The 22103-nt window shown below is 39.4% G+C and overlaps 1 protein-coding gene across 1 annotated transcript in view; it reads left to right on the top strand.

Annotated features, from left to right (window-relative positions):
* Cc2d2a (Coiled-coil and C2 domain containing 2A) overlaps window positions 1–22103 on the top strand; it is a 422612-nt gene that overhangs the window by 139682 nt on the left and 260827 nt on the right. Inside the window, exons 11-12 of the mRNA XM_090380928.1 lie at window positions 2464–2583; window positions 16356–16562. Coding sequence (XP_090237054.1) covers window positions 2464–2583; window positions 16356–16562 — 327 coding nt within the window. The remainder of the gene's footprint in view (window positions 1–2463; window positions 2584–16355; window positions 16563–22103) is intronic.

Here is a 22103-nt window from a genome sequence, read left to right as displayed (position 1 = left end):
TTACTCAAAGAGGTAACTACCATTAGGGGTAAAGGGAAGGGTTATTGCTTCCGTAAAGGCGACTACGATGGACTGAGACAGTATTTAAATTCTATACAGTGGGACCAACTGATGATGTTACCAACAGCAAATTCAAAATGGGAAGCATTCAAAGAACTTATCTTGGAAGCTCTAGGCTTTACATACCAACTAAGAAATATTGTTCAAGGTTTAGGCCAAAATGGATGTCAGATGAACTAATGAGGCATATGGCAGAGAAGAAAAATGCATGGGATACATACAAATTAACACATGACACAGAAGCCTATGATAGATACAAGTTGATATGCAACCAAGTTACAAAGGAGATTAGGCAGGCGAAGGCAGATTACGAGAAATCCTTGGCAAGGGATGCAAAGAAAAACAGCAAAGAGTTCTTTACTTATGTAAACTCTAGAAGGAAGGGGATGAATCAGATTGGTCCACTTGATATTGATGGGTCAAGTGTTGATGATCCTGCTCAGGTAGCTAACAAACTAAATGAATATTTTGCATCGACATTCACACATGAGGAGTTATTCAGCGAGGGGAATGCCAGAGGTGTATTCAACTCTAGCAGTAAGATACAGAATCTTGAAATAACTGGGAGTAAAGTGGAGGAGAAACTGTCGAAGATAAACACAAGAAAGGCACCCGGGGTGGATGGGATCTATCCAGTTATATTAAAGGAGGCAGCAAAGGAAGTAAGCAAACCCTTAGCCATAATTATGAGAGCTTCCTTGGACTCAGGGGAGGTACCCATAGACTGGAAATGTGCAAATGTGACCCCAATTCACAAAGGAGGATCAAAGGCTGACACAAGTAATTATAGACCTGTGAGCTTAACTTCTGTTCCAGGAAAATTAATGGAGGCACTGGTTAAAGAAGCACTGCAGGATCATTTAGACAAGACTTCAGTTATAGCTCAGACACAGCATGGTTTTGTTAAGGGGAAGTCTTGCCTGACCAACTTGATTGGATACTATGATGCAGTCACAAAAGAACTAGATGCAGGGAATAACTTTGATATTATATACTTGGATCTTAGAAAGGCTTTTGATACTGTTGCACATGGAAGACTGCTACACAAATTGGAGCAGTGTGACATTGGAGGCAAATTGCTGCTATGGATAAAGGGGTGGTTGAGGGGGAGAAGACAGAGAGTGGTAATCAATGGACACTGCTCATCGTGGACTGATGTTATTAGTGGAGTCCCTCAGGGCTCAGTGTTGGGTCCATTATTGTTTTCTGTATTTATAAATGATATTGATGATGGTATATCGGGCTTACTGTCCAGGTTTGCAGACGATACAAAGGTTGGCAGGGTTGTCAAGGACACTACTGACACTATGCTGCTGCAACAGGATCTGGAAAGGTTGAGCAGATGGGCTGAGAGGTGGCAAATGAAGTTTAACATTGACAAATGTAAAGTACTACACATGGGAAACAGCAACCCCAGAGCAACGTATCAACTCTGTGGTACTACACTGACAGTTGTAGAGAATGAAAGGGACTTGGGGGTGGTTGTGCAGGCAGATATGAAGTTCTCTGAGCAGTGCAGACGGGCTGCAAGAGTAGCTCATGGAGTATTGTCAATGATATACAGGAATTTTTCCAGCAGGGATAAGGAGGTGATTATTCCATTGTATAAGGCGATGGTCAGGCCACACCTAGAGTACTGTATACAGGTCTGGAGGCCTCATTTCCATAAGGATGTAGAGATGCTGGAATGAGTACAGAGAAGGGCAACAAGATTAGTGAATGGAACAAAGGGGTGCTCTTACGAAGAAAGGCTTAAGTTTTGCAAATTACAGTGTCTGGAGACTAGGCACCAGCGAGGTGATCTGATAGAGGTGTATAAAGCCTTGAATGGTTTAAGCATGCTCAATGCTGATGGCATTCTTCCTCTAGCTCAGAAAAATCACCTGAGAGGGCATAAATTCAAATTGAGGAAAGACAGATGTAGGATAGACGTGCGGAAATTTGCCTTTAGCCAGCGGGTGGTTGGTTGGTGGAACAGACTTCCATCCCTTGTGGTGGAGGTTGATAGCCTAAATAAGTTTAAGGCTCAGCTGGACAGGTATTTTGAACGAACAGAGGGGTGAAGTGGAAGTGGGTTTTTTTTTTTTTTTTTTATTTTGGCTGATGCTGCATAAGCTTGCTTTCTTGCATCAAATGCCTCTACTAATGCTAATGCTAATACTGAGAAGTAGTACAAATTCCTGCTGCCTGCCACAAGAAACTGTTCAAAAGTGTCTTATGATTAACTGAAAGCTAATGGTGTACCTAAAGATAGATTAACACCTTAATAATTTGTTCATTAAAACTTGTGTTTTTTGAATCCAAATAGTTTTGGTAGAGTATATGAGAAATTACTACCTCACCATCTGCAACTTAGTGAATACAGATAAATATGCAGTAGTAATTTTACTTATTATGATATAGGAAACTCATTGGTTTTCAGAAGATGGAAGTATTAAAATGTTGCCAGATCCTTTAAGAATAAATCATTTGTCTTCTTCAGTGACAGAAACAGATCCTTCTTTGGAAATAGTGTTTGTAAAGGTATGAAATTTTTGCATTAATTATCAGAATAACTAAAAAAATAGCAGAACATTGTATCATCAAAATCAAAACTCTATAAGAATTTTTTCTTGCTTTTATAATTTTATAGTAATGATATTATGTAATTATTAATCTGGAATATTGGTGGAAAGCCTCCTAAATTGGTAGACTCACAGTAAAAATTGGTAGACTCACAGTAATAGATTGTGAATGTGTTTTGTAGGACATTTTTTAGGCTTAGATAAAATTTGAACTAATGACCACGTGTACAGTGTTTGTTAGAGAACATGAAAAGTATTCATTCCTTAATGAAATTATGTTGTTCTTTTTGGTATAGTAGTTTGTTAATTTAATAGGCAGTGGTTATGGCCAAAATTATAGCAAAAACAATGCCAACTTTTTTATTTCTTGAAAAAGGTTTTGTTTTTGAAGTGTGTTTGCAGTATAGCATTGCGTGGCCTTCACTAATGGATTGCATTAATTATTCTTTGTGATTTTTTCTTTTTTAAATTAAAATTTAAAAAAAAGTTTCAGAGCATATAATATCAAATGAAAAAGCTTTTATTAATTTTGCTGAAAATAAAAATATATGAACATTACAGTATTTGTCCCTTCATTTTCAAGTTTATTTCAAAATTAGGCATGCACACATATTGCTGCTTTTCTATTATATATATAAAAATAAAAAAAAAAAACAATATATATATACACTGGTGTTCAAAGAAAGTGCATCACCTAGAAATTTCACATTTCTAACCCTTTTTCACAATGGTATGTTACATTAATGACTAGCATCACAAATAGAAATATTAACAAAACATATTTATTAATAGTTAAGGCAAACCCAAGTAATATTTGACAGGTGCTCTCAAAATATTCTAAAATGAGCATTTGTAACTTTTATACAACAGTTTTGGTAAACACGACAATTATGGCTGAAACAGTAATAGTGGCACGTGATGCAAGAAAGCAAGCGTATGAGCTTATGTAGCATCAGCCAGAAAAAAAAAAAATTCACACAACCATTTCCTCTAAATGTTTATCCAGTTCCTCCTTGAATTTATTTAACCTATCAACTACCACAACAACAGATGTAAGTTTGTTCCAGAAATTAACCACCCACTGGCTAAAGGCAAATTTAAGCACATCTATTCTACAACTGTCTTTCCTCAATTTGAATTTATGCCCCCTTAGGTTTGTAATCTAAGCAAGTGGAAGAATCTCATCAGAATTCAGCGTGCTTAACCCATTCAAGGCCTTTATACACCTCAATCAGATCACCTCACAGAGGACTAGTGTACAGCCAATGCAATTTGCATAACTTAAGCCTCTCTTGGTAAGAGAATCCCTTCATTCCTCTGATCAATCTTGTTGTCCTTCTCTGTACACGCTCAAGCAAATCTACATCCTTCCTAAAATGAGGCCGCCTCCAGACCTGTACGCAGTACTCAAGGTGTAGCCTGACCATTGCCTTATACAAAAGGACAATCACCTCCTTTTCCCTGCTAGCAAAATTCCTGTATATCATTGACAAAACCCCATGACCTGCTCTTGCAGCCTGTCTGCATTGCTCAGAAAACTTCATATCTGACTGCACAATTACTCCCAGGTCTTTTTCATTTTCTACCAAACTAAGTGTAGTACCACACAGTTGGTAAGTTCCTCTGGGGTTACTTCTACACATATGCAGTACTTTGCATTTGTCAATGTTAAACTTTAGTTGCCACTTCCCAGCCCAAATTTTCTAGATCCTGTTGCAGTAACCAACTGTCATTACTGTCATTAACAACCCTGCCAACCTTTGTATCATCTGCAAACTTCGACACTAAGCCTAATATACCTTGATCAATATCATTGATTAATATACAAAACAACAGTGGGTCGAACACTGAACCCTGTGGAACTCCACTAATAACAATAGTCCACGAAGAGCAGCATCCATTGATTACCACCCTCTGTCTTCTCCTACTCAAATACCCTTTTATCCATTGTAGCAACTTACCCTTAATACCATTCTGCATCACTGTGTACAGTAGTCTTCCATGCACAACAGTGTCAAAAGCTTTCCTGAAATCCAAGTTTATGATATCAGAATTATTTTTTGTATCCAGTTCCTTTGTAACCACATCATAGTATCCAATCAAATTTGATAGACAAGATTTTCCCTTAACAAACGGCGCCTCCATAGACAGGTGGGAAGGAGCAGCAGTGCATAGCACATGCTTCTTGATTAGACCCGGGTTCGAGCCCATCACCACCAAATACGGAGGATGCGGAAAGGTCAGGGAATGACCACCGCATATCCTGGAGCAATATGGCCTTAGTTGCTAATGCTCCAAATAACAAACAAACAGCATTTCCCTTAACAAACCCATGCTGTGTCTGAATTATTGCTGAAGTCTTGTCTAGATGATCCTGCAATACATCTTTAACCAGTGACTCCAACGTTTTACCCGGAACAGAAGTTAAACTAACTTCCGTTCTGGTAAGTTAAACTCTTGTAAGTTAAACTAACTTACCAGAAGCCCTTAGTTTATCATTTTAAATGGAAAACAAAATGAAAAGTTCACTAGGTGCAAACTAATATTTAAGAAACTGTACAGGAAAAGAGAGTGGGCCAGTAAATCAGAGAGTATTATAATGGTGGATTTTAATTTCCCTAATATCGACTGGAATCTGTGGGTTGGTCACTCACACACTAGCAAGGCTTTTGTGAATTTATTGGATGATTGTTTTCTACATCAGCATGTTCGGGAGGCAACTAGAGGGACTAATACTCTTGATCTGATTATCAGTAGTGATTCTTCATGCATTAAGAATCTGCAGATAAAGGAACCACTAGGTGGCAGTGATTACAGTGTGCTGAAGTGGGATTTAATCAAAGAAGTAATTACCATCAGGGCTAAAGGGAAGGGTTTTTGCTTTCGTAAGGGCAACTACAGTGGTCTAAGACAGTATTTAAATTCTATACGGTGGGACTAACTAATGATGTTACCAACAGCAAATTCAAAATGTAAGGCATTCAAAGATCCATAATTGATGCCGCTGACTCTGTCCAATTATAACTTTAAACATAGATGAAATTATATAAATAAATAAAATACATAAAATCGACTGTAAAATGTAATATAATTTAAAATATCATATGAATATATTAAAATAATAAAAATATTATACATTAAAAGCGTTAAACCCTTAATACTCTAAAACTGAAGCTTTCGGCAGCATCTGCTGCCTTTCTCAACATAAGTAGTGCTGCATCAACAATTCATTATAAAGTACTAAGCCTTCCCAGCAGATCCAGGGCGTACTATGGTACCTGCGCATGCTTCGTTTCCATATATCAGCACCGGAAGTGGCTCGGGGCTGTACAACTTTAAAATGCTCATCCCTATCCAGGATAACAGTCTGAAACATTACATTAATCCTACAACCCTTATCCCTATTCAGGCTATGATCACCCAAGGAACAAATCCTTAGGCTCTCCAGCCACTTCCAGTTCCAGAAACCCTCTACCTTATCTGTAATTACAGCTCCTTCGGCTGTTATCCCATGCCTGGTTTCCCAGCCATGTTCCACCACGGCTGACCCCCAAGACAGCCAGTCTAAGCACCCTGTTATGTTCCCCCAATTTATTGCGTAATCTGCGCTTAGTCTCACCTACGTAACATCCCCCACAATCCAGACACTGAATTTTGTAGACAACCCCACTGTTGTCAACTCCCATAACAGGGTCTTTAACTGCCGCCATCACCGTGTGCAGCTTCCAACCTGGAAGCTGCACACAATGTATTTGGTATGACCATAAGATGCGGGCTATTGGTTGCGAAACGCCTGGATAGTAGGGAATGTACGCGGTGGAACCAAGTACTCCTCCCTCTGAGTACACAGCAACCTTAAATCACGTTTTGGGGGTATCCACATCTCACAAGGTCGGCCGTGACCCGTTTAATCTCTTCCTCCCTATCCGTCGAGGTAGAGCAGTGTGATCAAGCCGTGCTCATTAAAGCCCTAACTACACTCTTCTTATGTCCTCCAGTCTGGGCAGAACCAAAATGAGTATACTGGGCCTGACACATCTCTTTCCTAAACACTCTTGTTTTTAATTGTTGGCACACCCTGTAAATCCAGATATCCAAAAAAGGCAGAGCGCCCCCCCCCCCACTCGACCTCGGAGGTAAACTTGATAAAGGGGGAATCACTATTAAGCCAATTGAAACCCTCTGGCCCACATCCCCTATGTAGTATAGCGAATGTATTGTCCACATACCTCTTCCATGCCCGCAGGGGCAGCGGACCAGAGGAGTTTAACATCCTATTCTCGAATTCTTCCATTGCTAAATTTGCAATTACTGCACTAATAGGTGAACCCATAGCCACGCCTCAGATCTGTTGATACATAACACCTGCAAATACCATAGTGGTGCCGGACAAACACAAGCCAATACCTTCACATATGTCCTGTACACTCAAATTCGTCATATCTCTCAAGGTATTATCACCCTCCAAGGCTGTGTGCACATATTCCAAAGCATGATTCACCGGAATGCATGTGAATAACAACACCACATCAAATAATATCAAAATTTCTTCTTCTTCAATGTTCTGATCCTGGGCAAACTGTATAAATTCCTGACTATTCTTCACTGTCCAGCTAATCCGGCCCAAAACAGGAGAAACCAAACCCGCCGAAAATCTAGAAGGGGCATGTGTCGGGCTGCCCACAAATGATACAATCGGCCCAATGGCATACCTACCTTATGCACTTATAGGTAAACCATAGAATTTGGGTAACTTACAACCACCTTGTGCCACTTCTGTACCAGCTTATTGGTCTGTTGCTCCAGCCCCACCAAAGGATTCCTATTCACCACTTTGTACGTGGACTTATCATTCAATAAATCAAGGACCTTCCCCCGATAGTCATCCATGTCTAACACCACCGTCGATCTACCTTTGTCCGCCGGCAACACCGTGATACTTTCATCCCGTTGTAACTCCCGCAGCGCCGATGTTAGATTAGGCGATATCCTACGTGCCCGGCCTAGAACATCAGTTTTTCATCCGGATCTCATTGGCAGTAGTTTCAGGCAGATCTGATACGGCCCTCTCCACCCCCATGGCTACCTCTGCAAAGGGAATCCTGTTCGGAACCAAACTGTACCCCGAACCAAAACTCAAAACCTCCTTCTGTTCCACCGTCAATATCTTGCGGCTAAGATTATGAATAAAGTCACCTTGATTCGTCAATCCACCTTCCCTAAGTCTATTAAATTTATTAACCTGCCTCTGTCTGTACGTATCAGCAACCCCCATCGCTTTAACCACTACCATCCTATATATCCATACCCAGTGCACCACCTCTAAATTGTTATTGAGGTATGCCCTACGTACCTCTATACACCTCCTGGTGTTTATCACCGTGTGCAGCTTCCTACGTAACTTGCCAATCCATATATTTACCGCCTTCTGTTGGTATATCGCCACGGCACGTGTCAATCTTGGATCCTGAAATGGCAGTTTTGTCCTAAAACCATGGTATCAGACTGGCAGCTTTACAGCAATGTGCAAATCTCAGGTGTTGTCTTTGCTTGGCTTCTGTAACACACAACTTTTGATATTGTCGAATCTCTCGCAGCATTGCACACCATAACGCACCAATAATTCATTAAAAAGGCCTCTGTGGTCAGGAAATCTATCCATAAATGATGCCGTCAACTCTGACCAATTATAACTTTAAACATAGATAAAATTAAATAAATAAATAAAATACATAAAATCGACTGTAAAATATAATATAATTTAAAATACAATAAATCATATGAATATATTAAAATAATAAAAATATTATACATTAAAAGCGTTAAACCCATACTACTCTAAAACTGAAGCTTTCGGCAGCCCTTTCTCAACTTAAGTAGTGCTGCATCAACAATTCATTATAAAGTACTAAGCCTTCCCAGCAGACCCGGACTATCTGTACAGTGAAAAATAGTCAGGAATTTATATGATTTGCCCAGGATCAGAACATTGAAGAAGAAGAAATTTCAGTTTGATGTGGTGTTGTTATTCATGTGCATTCCGGTGAATCATGCTTTGGATTGTGTGCACACAGCCTTGGAGGGTGATAATACCTTGAGAGATAGGACGAATTTGAGTGTACAGGACATATGTGAAGGTGTTAGCTTATGTTTGTCCAGCACCACTATGGTATTTGCAGGTGTGATGTATCAACAGATCCAAGGCATGGGTATGGGTTCACCTATTAGTGCAGTCATTGCTAATTTAGCAATGGAAGAATTCAAGAATAGGATGTTAAGCTCCTCTGGTCCACTGCCCCTGCAGGCGTGGAAGAGGTATGTGGACGATACGTTCGCTATACTACGTAGGGGACATGGGCCAGAGGTTCTCAATTGGCTTAATAGTGTATAGTGTGTTTAAGGTCTAATGGCACCAGGGGTTTCCCCCATCTCCGTGTAGTTTACATTGTCGTGTGATACAGTACACTGTAAAGGCCAGAGATTTAAAAGTGTATGGATATGTGGTGCGTAGTGTCTTGTACTGTTGTTCTTCTGGCCATTTAGCCGTCGGGACCCTGGTGGGTCCCAACGTTGCCCACACTAAGCCCTGTGGAGGCAGACCAGGTACACCAGTAACCAGTAATTTGTTTTACTCTGGCAGGCCCTGCCACCTAATTTCCTGAGATTTCAATGGCTAAGGCCTAAAAAAAAAAAAAAAATTGGGAAGATAATGCTAGAATTGGAAAAGCATGGTGAATGCAGTTTAATTTTGTCAAATTTAAATTTGTACGTGTGGGACGTGCGCTAGTGTACAGATGGAGTAGGGGAGAGAGACTTAAGGCTGGGGGGGAAGAGTCAGAAGTATGGAGACGAAAGAGAAGACGATTCCAATGATTTCCATTGGGGCATGCCCATGCCCCACCATGAGAAAGTGGAGGGTGGCAGGGAAGGAAGGAGACAACACATTGTTCCCCCCCACCAGGATAGGGAAAGAAAGTGGGTAAGGCTTGGTGCCCTACCCAGATCGCCAACTGGCGAGGTGGCAGCTTAGCTGCATTCAAAGACTTGGTTTTCACAACGTGTCCAGCCAGGGCTGCTCAGGCTAAGGTTCAGTGCAGGGTTTGTAGTGATGAGGTTATTGGTCATGCTAAGTGGTTGCCAAGTTTCTTGGTTGCGGTAGGGTTCTGCTCCTTGTGAACAAGTCTTGGGCAAACTTTGTGAATGGTTTGTAGTTCTGTTCATCATCATCAAGTAGGCAGTGTTCCTGGTTCCTGGGATTTTACTGGAGCTGAGTGATGAGAAGGGCTCAGAGGCCTTTGTACAGATGGCAGTCGAACATCAAGTGGTCCCAGGTTTCTTGGGAGCCACATGCACATAGGGGGTTGTTTTCGATGCCTAGCGTGGTGATGGTGCCATGTCCAGTTAGAAGATGGGTAGTTTGTAGTCCTGGTGAAAACCAGGTCGAGGACTGGGGAAATATTCTGTCGATGCCCGGTATAAATTTTTGAGTTATTTCACCTTTGGTGGAGGTCCACCTTTCCTGCCAGATTTGTTGTAGGTAGGTCAGAAGTCTTCTTTTCTTGCTGGGTCTGTTGCTTAGTGGATCTGTTGTGTGGTCGATATAGGTAGCGGGTTTGTCCCTACCGAGTTGGTAGAGCTGTTTGTTTGTTATTTGGTTTTTAGGAGCATTAGCAACTAAGGCCATATTGCTCCGGGGATATGCGCCGGTCATTCCCTGACTTTTCCGCATCCTCCGTATTTGGAGGGCACAGGCTCGAACCCTGGTCTAATCAAGAAGCGTGTGCTATGCACTGCTGCTCCTGCCCACCTGGCTATGGAGGCGCCAGTTGGTAGAGCACTCCAACACGTGTGGCCTCCAGGTCATGGGGTAGCACCCCTCGAGTCAGTGACCAATATCAGTATTAACTACAGTGGAGGCCTTGTGAAACCACACCCCAGAGGCGTAAGTGATTGCAGGAATGAATATGGCTTTATAAAAGAGGGTCAGTGTGCGTTTTTTCAACCCCCAGTCTCAGCAAGTCACCCTGGCCACCATTGCCATGTAGGTCCTGATCTTTCTTTGTATATAGTTCAGGTGTGGGAGGAAGGATAGATATTATTTTTCCTACGTGCTTTAGTTCGGTGACAAGAGTGACTGTAATGCCATGGATCTTGATCTGTGGTGGTCTTGTTGGCACCAGGGAGCCTTTTAACAAGCTGGATCGAGATTTTGTGGGTGATATTGTGAGGTGGTGGAGTCGTACACGGCCCATAAGAGTGGTGAGGGCACAATTTGCATAGGTTTCAAGTTGAGCCCTCGAGTCAGCGGCCAATATCAGTAACAGAATTAAGTTTACCTCCAAGGTCGAGCCGGGGGGGGGGGATTGCTCTGCCATTTTTGGATGTCTGGATTTACAGGGTGTGCCAACAATTAAAAACAAGAGTGTTTAGGAAAGAGATGTGTCGGGCCCAGTATACTCATTTTGGTTCTGCCCAGACTGGAGGTCATAAGAAGAGTGTAGTTAGGACTTTAATGAGGGCTTTGTTGCACTGCTCTACCTCGGAGGATAGGGAGGAAGAAATTAAAGGGTCACGGCCGACCTTATGAGATGTGGATACCCCCGGAACATGATTGAAGGTTGTTGTGGACATGGTACTCAGAGGAAGGAGGGGGTACTTGGCTCATCATGGACTAATGTTATTAGTGGAGTCCCTCAGGGTTCAGTGTTGGGTTCATTGTTGTTTTCTGTATTTATAAATGATATTGATGAAGGTATATCAAGCTTAACGTCCAAGTTTGCAGACGATACAAAGGTTGGCAGGGTTGTTAAGGACACTACTGACAGTATGCTGCTGCAACAGGATCTGGAAAGGTTGAGCAGATGGGCTGAGAGGTGGCAACTGAAGTTTAACATTGACAAATGTAAAGTACTACATATGGGAAACAGTAACCCCAGAGCAACATATCAACTCTGTGGTACTACACTGACAGTGGTAGAGAATGAAAAGAATCCGGGGGTAATTGTGCAGGCAGATATGAAGTTTTCTGAGCAGAACAGATGGGTCTGCAAGAGTAGCTCATGGTGTCTTGTCAGTGATATACAGGAATTTTTCTAGCAGGGATAAGGAAGTGATTATCCCCTTGTATAAGGCAATGGTAAAGCCACACCTTGAGTACTGTATACAGGTCTGGAGGCCTCATTTTAAGAAGGATGTAGAGCTGTTGGAATGAGTACAGAGAAGGGCAACAAGATTAGTGAATGGAACGAAGGGTTGCTCTTATGAAGAAAGGCTTAAGTTGGGTGTTATAGGTGGGTGTTATAGTTAACCTAGGGCTTTCTTTTCCATTTTAGCTTATGCCACCCTTACTATTTCCTCATTGTAACCAGTTTATTTCTTTTGTTGCTTCTTTTATAGTTTTAATATTTGCTGGGCTCAAGCATACAACATATATATACTGTATATGGAATATTTTAATTAAAAGGTACTGAGGGTCTGTCTCACTTATTTTTAGGTTTTAGACTATTTGTTGTCTGTACCTTTTTAATCATATTTGGACTGAAATTTCTGAATTCTATATTAAATTGGACTAAGTATTAACATTTAGATTTTACTATTTCTAAATTTAAATGCTTACTTAATCAACTGCTTTTTTCCCTCAATGGCAAGGTTGTTCCCTATCTCCCTATCAATCTAAATTTTTAATCTAATTTAGTCTAAATATATCATCATTGTACTTCTGAAATGTGAATGTAAACCAATTTTATTTGATGAAAATGAAAACAAACACAACAGTGCATGGGATATTTGTTCTTTAGACACATATGTTAGTCATATTTCCCTGTGCTTTGATCATTGTGTTTTTATTATTATTATTTTTTTTTTCCTCAAATAAAATGAAAAGAGTGTATGGTTTACACTCTTTTCAAAAGTACATTGATATCATGACGCTTTTAGACTAAACCAAGGATGGAAACAACTTTCCCATTAAAAAAAAAAAAAAAAACAGTTTGATCAGTGAAAATTTTGATTTAGAAATCATAAAAATAAAAATATAAATTTTTGTAATGTAAATACTTAGTTTAATTTTAATGTCAAATTAAAAAAATTTCAGCCCAAATATGACAAAAAGGTCTAGACTATTTGTAGACAAATTATCTAACCTAACAATATGCAATATAACATATGATTCTTTTAATGTATAATATACCTCAAGAGATACAAATGACGCGTGTCTTGAAACCCACTGTAAACAAAATGTAACTATGCACGATAAAATACAGTTAAATACTGAAACTGTCACATTGACGGAACATAAAAATGCAGCCCATTCATATTTTTGGTGCAACACAAAATATGAATATGATGTGTGACATATCTATGTACTGTTTAACCTTTTGCTTATTCATAAAGTTAAAATTTTATTTTTTTGGCATGGAATTTCAAACACCCAAGCAAACAGCTAAGGATTAAAACTGAATTAAAAAACTGAAGTTGGTCATTTGAGCTACCAGTCCTAGTCAGCTTCCCTGCGATGATTTTGAGAATTGTAAACTAGAGAGTTAAAGCATCAATTTAAGTTTATTAGGAACCCTTTTCTGTGAAGAGTGTAATCCTCTTCAAAATAAATTTTCCAAAGAAACACAAACACTGATGAAAGTAAGCATCAGTGATTTTCACAAACTGTTTAAAACCAAAAGAAAAATGTAAAATAAGAAGGGAAGTATCTAATGTCCACACTTCACTTTTCTAAAACTAAATCAAAACTAATTTTTGCTAATATTTACTCTTGGTGCATCATTTACATCTCTAGTGCATTCTGAACAGCATGATCTATGTAAATAGTCAGTTTTCAATCTCTTGCCAAAGTGAAGTTTCCCCTCCTTGCTGCCATGGGAGGAGAATTCAGTGTACTGTATGGGTCGCTTTTCATGCCCAATGCTGTGATGTATGATAAAAGTTTATTGGATCTAAGAATTAAAATTATTCAAATATGCTGTGATAGTATCTTCTACTGTTAATCAAAGGAGGGATATTCTGATGCATTGTACATTAATTTGTCAGTACCTCTTCGCCCCATGTGCTTTCAAAATGTGGATTTCAAAGAGACTTTCTATTTCATATTCCCTACGGTTTTAAATATCATGAGTGAACTTTTTTGAAAACAATCTTTTTCATCTTTGAAAACAATTATCGCTGACTTTAAGAATCTGAATCTGTCTTTAGGATTCTGTCATCAACATTCATCTGTACTTTTGTTGAGTTCACAAGGTTCTTGTATCGTGGCTCTGATTTATGGAAGGTCAGAAACAGCATTCATTCTGAGGATGAGATTTCCACAACCGTCAAGGTAACAAGGTTAGAAATCCTCAATCCAACATCTTCTTTTGATGCAGTCTCCTATTGGAGGTTGGCAAAGTATTTTATTTTTTTTTCAAAGTATTTTATTATTTTCTGCGGGCTCCAGGGTTTCCCCTATCCGCCGATTGGAGGTTGGCAATCACCACGCTGTGCTTCCCTTTGTCTTGGGCAAGATGAAAAAGATCCTCAGCTGATTTGCCAGTCCAATTGCAGATGTTTTTCAGCCAAGAAAATCTCCTCCTCCTCCCCACTCCTCTCTTTCCCTCTATTATTACTTAAAGCAATATATATTTCACATTTCTAAGGATGTGAGGATGTGTCCCAGGTAGGCAGTTTTCCTTCTCTTCATTAAGCTCAACAATTCACATTTTCTTCCTGCTCTTTTCAAGACTTCAATGTTGGTGATTCTGTCTAACCAAGATATTTTTAGCATGCATCTATAGATCCACATTTCAAAGGCCTCTATTTTGTTCGTACTTGATGTTTTCAGCGTCCAAGTTTCAACTCAATATAATAGTATGGACCACACATAGCACCTAATGAATTTCAGTCTGATTGACAGAACTAGAGCTTTGTGACACAGCAGTGCTCTGTATTTTGTAAAGGCATTTCTCATAACCTATATATTCTTGCTTTTATTTTTGCTTCTGGAGATCTAGATCAGCATTTAGCCAACTATCAAGGTATTTAAAATGAGTCACTCTATCTATTGGAGTGCCATTCAATAATAGCTGAACTTGGCTTACTGGAGATTTACTTACAGTCATGTATTTGGTTTTGTTGACATTGATTCTTAAACTCATATCATTACATTTGTTGTTAATACAGTCAAAAGCAATTGAAGATCTATATTTTCTGTGAATATAGCAGTATCATCAGCATATCGTATGTTATTTATCAGCTGACCATTTATTTTAATTCCTTCTTTCCTTTCCCAATGCATTTTGGAAAATAACTTCAGAATGTATGTTAATCCAACATTCATATGGCCTATGTGCAGTCACTATTGTTTACTTGCCAGCTAATGTGACATCAATTCTTCAGCTACTTGATCAAGGTGTAATCCAATACTTTAAAGAAAAACTGTCAAAGAATGCCATTTATGTCGAAGGCAAAACACAATGCAAAATTGAAATGCTGAAGGAAATGTATTTTTGTGTTAACCATGGGATGAGGTTGAAGAAAAATGAACATGAACTACTTCAAACATGCTAGATTTGTTCCTTGAATGATGCAACAAATGAATCCTCACATCCTTCTTCCTCCAAGAACAATCCAGTAATAGTGAAAAAAAAAAAAAAAAAAAATTGAGGATGTGCTTTATCTCCTAAACTTAGAGGAAAGCATGTTTTGAAGAATATAAAGTGAATGTAGACATGTGTTTTGTGGTATGTATGAATGAAGAGGATCTCATTGCAGACATAATGGACCCTCAAATTATCTTGAAGAGAAGAGGAACCTACTGCGGTTGAGCAAGAAGTTTCATTGAAGGACATTCATCAAGGATTAGAACTTGCATGTCATTATTTTATTTTATTTTTTTGTCCAGGCACAGCCAAACTGCAAAAGTGAATTAATCTCTACCATGCACTTTTTTAAATCTCTTAAAACATGCTCTGCTAATGAAATGACTGTTTTAAAATCTGAAAACATTTCCTCTATATGTGGTTAGGCCTAGTTATGTATGTGTACATATCCTAGTGGTCAGGAGCAGGGGGTGCATTAGCACACGCTCTTTGAGTAGACCGGAGTTAAAGCTCGTGACTGCTAAATACCGTTAATCTGCCAACCCACACTGGACCAGCTTTACAGATTATGGTCCATATCCCCCAACATGACTTGTTGAGTAGATCAACAATGGCTGTAGATTAATTTGTATTTTACATAGTACTACAGTATATACATGTATTGTAATTTACAAATTAACTTATTACACCGCACAGTTAGTGCAAAATATGCAATCTTTGTACAGTATTTTTGTATAATACTGTAATACTTACTCTGAATTAGATTATACTATATTGTATTAGTAAGATTGTTCTGAATGTTCAAACTTTTCTTTATTCTTTTGCTGATTTTTATGAAGTGCCAGTATAATCTCCTTTTGACGCAATAACCTTTTTCCAATTCCCTTGGGAGATCACTAGGAAGAGTTTTTACTGTAGTATTAAATGCCATTTACAGCAATAACAGGTTTTTTTCTGATTTCTCTCAATATATAGAGAGATAATGAATTGTGCATACAAATCACCCACATTGGCTACAGATAGTGGCAACAAGAGGGAAGATATTTGCACACACTTACCACTCATATGAGCGACAATGTCCAGTAACTAAAGTATATTTTTTTTAATAGAGAATTTTTAAATTTTCTTTTTTTTTTTTTTTAAGCCAACTCTCAATGGAATCTGTGAAGTACATAGAGATGTGGGTGATTCATCACAGTCCTATCAACTCGATTTGGATATCTACACATTGAACTTCTACCATCATCCATTATTTAGTAGGGAACATGTATTTGCTTCTCATTTAAAAGAAATGTATCAGGAATATTCACTTGTAATTCAAAAAAATGTTGCAGCATCTTTGACTCAGAAGGTATTTATTATTTTAATTTATATATGTACTGTACTGCAATTGTAGTAACTCCTTTTTAATAAAGTAGATGTGTTCAACATATTTCAGACACTCTTTGCAGAGATGGAATTAATGTAGAAGATATATATATATAAATATATATATATAATATATAAACATAACTATAAAAATTATATGAAAAGGAAAGGGAAGAAAGAGTTTCTGCCACATGCTACTTACTGTTTTTATTTCCATGTGCTTCTTACCACTATTCCTGTCACTGTCTGCTTGCTACTTTGGGTTCTATCATAATTTAGTTTCTCGGCTATATATATACAGGGTGTCTCAAAATTACACGGCATAACTTCAGGAATGAGTTCCTCATATGTAGACAATAAAAATATTTTATATCAATATAGTTCCCAAAATGCTTGGTTCCCGAGTTATTAACCAGAATGTCTTATCTCCCGCAAGTGATTTCCTTCATCACAAGGTACTGACAGAATCTGGTGGTTTTCCATTCCGACCATGTACTCAAATCAGGAGCAAGCAGATGTGCACTTTATGTACGGTTTGGTGGACAGCAGTGCTCTGGAGGCTCGTCGTTTGTACCATGAAAGATTCCCAGAACGAAGATGTTCAGACAGGAAAATGTTTGAAGGTATCCATCGCCGCTTTTGTGAACATGGGACCTTTACACCTCGTGCTGCCAACAGAGGACGACCAAGATCTGCGACTCCTGAAGTAGAGGAGGAGATTTTGGATGTTGTGCATGCCACTCCTGGAATCAGCGCACACAGAATAGCAATGCAACTGGCTGTTCAATGTTCGACTATTTGGAGAGTGTTGCAAGACCACCAACTGTATCCTTACCACCTGCAATGGGTACAGGCCTTGTCACCAGCAGATTACCCTGCACGAGTAATGTTCTGCCATTGGTTCTTGCAGCAGTGTGGTACAATTCCTCACTTTCCTGCCTTAGTGATATTCACAGATGAAGCACAGTTCACACGAGACAGAATCCAAAACTTTCACAATCAGCATGTATGGGCTGAGGAAAACCTACATGCAATTCATCCATCACATCACCAACAGCAGTTCGTTCAGCCTCAACATCTGGGTGGGTGTTTTTGGTGATAAGTTATTTGGGCCCCACATACTTCCAAACAAACTCACAGCGCAGGCGTACAGAAACTTTCTGGAAAACAACATGCCTGATTTCTTGCATGACATGCCACTGATCATTCATTAACAAGCACACTTCATGCACGTTGGCGCTCCAGCACATTTCAGCCGCCTAGCCCGCAATTACCTAAATCGAAGGTTTCCTGGTTGATGGATAGGTAGAGGTGGACCAACTGCCTGGCCTCAATGCTCATTAATTTAATCCCACTAGATTTCTTCTTGTGGGGCCATTTAAAGTCATTGGTGTATATGACTCCGTTAGCTGATGTGGAAGCACAATGAAATAATAATAAATGTTCTTGTTTATCAATTCCATTATATGTTCTTGTAAATCAATTCCATTTACACTTATGGCTGTCATTAACACCTGACACTGCCTTGATAGTATCAACAAACATTATGGCCTGACATAGCCAAGTGGTCAGAAGTGATAGTGCAGTATGCACTCTTTGAGTGGACCAGGGTTCAAGCCCGTGACTATTAAATCCGATTGATGTTTGTACTGATGATTTATTGTAAACTCCACTGATCTGGTTGTCATGCTGGAGTATAAACAAGGACATTTTAGTATCATTTTTTTTTTTTTTTTTTTTTTGTTGCAAAAACAGTCCCATCTTTTTTTCAGTGTTGCTCTGTACCTGATAAATAAATCCTCAGATTGCCTATTCTGAATATCATTGGCACCAACAAGTACAAAATATGCCAGCAAATTGAGAAATGTTTTGATTTGCTATTTTACTTTTGCTAATTTTTATTTGAAAATTATTTTACATTATTATCACCTTTTTTACCTATCTGTTTTACATAAAATGTTCCCTATTCTCCTGGCAATTGAGTCACCAAGATTAACTACCTCCTGTGGAACCAGAGTATCCTGCTTAAGGTGATCACACCATACATTGTGGTGGAATGAGCAACTGAGCACTTGATGAGTTTCCTGATGTAATTAGTTCGAGGGTAATAATCCTTTTCTTCAAGTACTCAAATTCATCCAACAAAGCAATAAACTTCCACTTGATATTCTCTCTCTCTCTCTCTCTCTCTCTCTCTCTCTCTCTCTCTCTCTCTCTCTCTCTCTCTCTCTCTCTCTCTCTCTCTCTCTCTCTCTCTCTCCACCTAGCACACAGACATTTTTTTGTGGCATTATATCTAGCTAGTGAGATCCACATGTATATCACATGTGTATGACATCTTTGATTTGTAGGGAAACCTTCAGCAATATTCCCCCACCAGAGCCAAAGCATTCTTATTTCTGGGTCATCTGGGTTAGGTCATATGCTTTAGATAATTTCATTTAAAAAAAAAATCAATTTGTCCTACAGCGCTAAACCTGAATATTAAACTACTACCACAGTAATGTTATATGCTATATTGCATGATTGTAATAACACTACACTGTTCCCACTACTGTAGTTATATATGTACAAGCAACCTCCATATAACACAGTATTTCTATAACATGATTGATAAATTGCTGCAATTCTTGCACAACACAGTACACAGTATGTCTGGCTAGTACTACCATGTTATTTCAAGGAACTATGTATAAGCAGGTTCACATTAGTGCCACCGTGGCCAACTTGGCCATGGAGGAGTTGGAAAGCAGGGTTTTTAGTGGGTGTTCATTTCCTATTAGAAATTGGAAAAGATATGTTGACGATACCTTTGCCCTGGTCCAGAAGGGGAGGGAGGATGATGCCGTTTGCTGGCTTAACAGCTTCTCCCAATTTATACAATTTACCGCAGAGGTGGAAACAGGCAGTACCCTGTCATTTTTGGATGTATTGGTCTCTAGGGTGGGTTCTAGACTAGACGTCAGTTTTTAAAAAACCCATGTGTAGAGGCCAATACACCCACTATAATTCAGCACAAGCTGGACAATACAAGAATAGTGTAGCAAAAGCTTTATTTGACAGAGCAGGATCCCACTGTACCACTTCCGTGCAATGTTCCTGCCTGTTATCACCTATGGAGCCGGTGCGTGGTTCATCCGCTCGGCCATAGTAAGAAATAGGAATAAATTAGAATCGATACAAAGACAATACTACTCACTATTACCAGAGCATGTCGCACAGTAAGCACACCTGCACTACAGTTGCCTGCCGGAACTCTCCCACTTTACCTGGAAGTAGCCAAAAGAGGCTTATATTATAGATTTAAAAAGGGCATACCCACAGAATTTCTGGGGATAGCCCTTGATACAACCAATACCTTCAATGATGAAAGAAAAAGAATAGCCACAAAGCTCCACGAGCTATGGCAAACAAAGTGGGAGCAGGAAACCAGAGGTCTGGTCACCAAACGGTTTCTGCCACTGGTGTCAATGGTTAGCCCAAAGCCACCTAAGTGGTATGCCCCTGGACTTTTTACAACATTTATATTGACAGGGCACGGCTCCCTAAAGGCGAAACTAACCTCCTTAGGCCTGACCGATGACCCAAACTGCACCTGTGGCGAAAGTGAAGACTGGGCACACATTCTCTATGAATGTATAATATATAGTGACATCCCCAGAACAGAACTAATAGCACAGATTGGTCCCCTTCCCAGGGGAGAAGAACATCTCTTCATCATAGAAGAGCAAAATTATAAAGCTTTTACATCTTTCACACAGAAAGTTTTCGAAATGCGCAGAGCAATTTCAGCCCCCCAGCAATTAAACAATAATCAATAGTAAAATTGCCCAAGTTTCACACCACGCCCAGATGATGACTTAAAAACTGTTAGGATAGCAGTATTCTGCACCTGACAGAAACCTGACATAACAAAACTCCCCATAACTACCATGCCATGTGTAGGAACCTGGGACCCCAAACCAATGTAGGGGAGGGGGATGGGAATGCATGCAGAGAAAGTGAATGGGAGTGAGCAGAAGAGCAAATGTAATTGGCCGAAAGAATACAAAGTTAAAAATAACTTACATTACTTTATATATACTGTACCAACAAACATTTACAAAGCACATAAACACTATCACTGCATTCTCCCCTGGCCTGCAAAAAAAAAAAAAAAAAAAACCTTGCAGCTAGGCCTGCACCACAACTGAAGAATAACAGTAAGTTGCGGTGCCCAGAGAGTGCAGTGCAGAAAGAAAGAGTCGAATAAATGAGATGAGAGCTAGAAGAATGAATAAAAGTGCAAGCATGAGAGAAAAGAACACAAACCACAAATGCTAAGTTAAGTACACACTAACCCTGGTTTTAATTAGTATTTAAATTTACGCCACCCATCATTGCATCCCCTCCTGGTGTGTGAGAAAAAGATGAATGAGTTGAGTGAAATAAAAAAAATAATAATAAATAATAAATAAAAATATATATATATAAAAAAATTATAAAATAAGAAAAAAGTATAAAAAAAATAAATAAATAAATAAAAAAAAATTATAAAATAAGAAAAAAGTATAAAATAAAAATAAATAAAAATAAATAAAAAAAAAAAAAAAAAAAGAAAAAAAAAAAGAATGCAAGTAGAGTGAGAATGCACATTACGAATGAAGTAAATGTGTGTGTCTCTCCCCCCTTCACCTGGTAGGTTCCCCACTGCCAGCTAACATATCCCACCCCCAGAGCGGGATGGGCAGCTGGACCTTCATACCGGATTCGACACTCCTTGGACAAGACACCGACGAAGACATTCTGCGGCTTTGCTGCCAACACGCCATTGGCGATCCGAACTGGGTACTCTAACCTGGTTCCCTTTAAAACCCCATCCCCAGGCAGGGAATGGAGCAGACGGATCTCTGTCTCCTCTCCTCCCTGCCTACCCCCCATATTTCGCCTGGTGGGGCTCGTCTCCACTGACCTCTTTGGGGATGCCTACTCTATCCGTCCCTATTCTTCTATCTGTTTCCCCAGTCTTCAATCTCCCCCCCCCCCTCTCTCTCACTAAATCGACCAAGTACACCCCTTAACAATGCCGCCAAATTATAACCAACGTCTAAATTCTACCGGTTTTGTGCAAATCTCTAAGATATCTAACACTCAGCTTTTATCTAGCGTTACATGTCTAAATTTAATAACATCAAAATTTTGCCCGACCTATTTGGCCTTTAACACATCTCTTTAGTGTTCAACCCTAACAGCAATCCCATTAAGCATTAATGTCAAATGCATAAACTTTTTATTTTATTTTTTTTAAATAGGCCCTAGCCACTGAAATCCCAGGAAACTAGGTGGCAGGACCTGCCAGAGCAAATTGTTGTGATACTGGATACACCGGGCTAGCCTCCACGTGGCAGGGTATGGGCAACGTCGGGCCCCACTAGGGGCCTGGCGGCCAATAAGCCGGATAAACAATGGGCACAACATATCACACTGCACAGACACGACCCACACATTTTCAAGTCTCTGGCTTGGCAGTGTACTGGCCTCGATA

Source organism: Mastigoproctus giganteus, chromosome 9, assembly GCF_048544385.1.
Source record: "Mastigoproctus giganteus isolate SK-2022 chromosome 9, ASM4854438v1, whole genome shotgun sequence".
In the NCBI taxonomy this organism is placed as follows: Eukaryota; Metazoa; Arthropoda; class Arachnida; order Uropygi; family Thelyphonidae; genus Mastigoproctus; species Mastigoproctus giganteus.
This window is presented reverse-complemented; position numbering and strand designations above follow the sequence as displayed.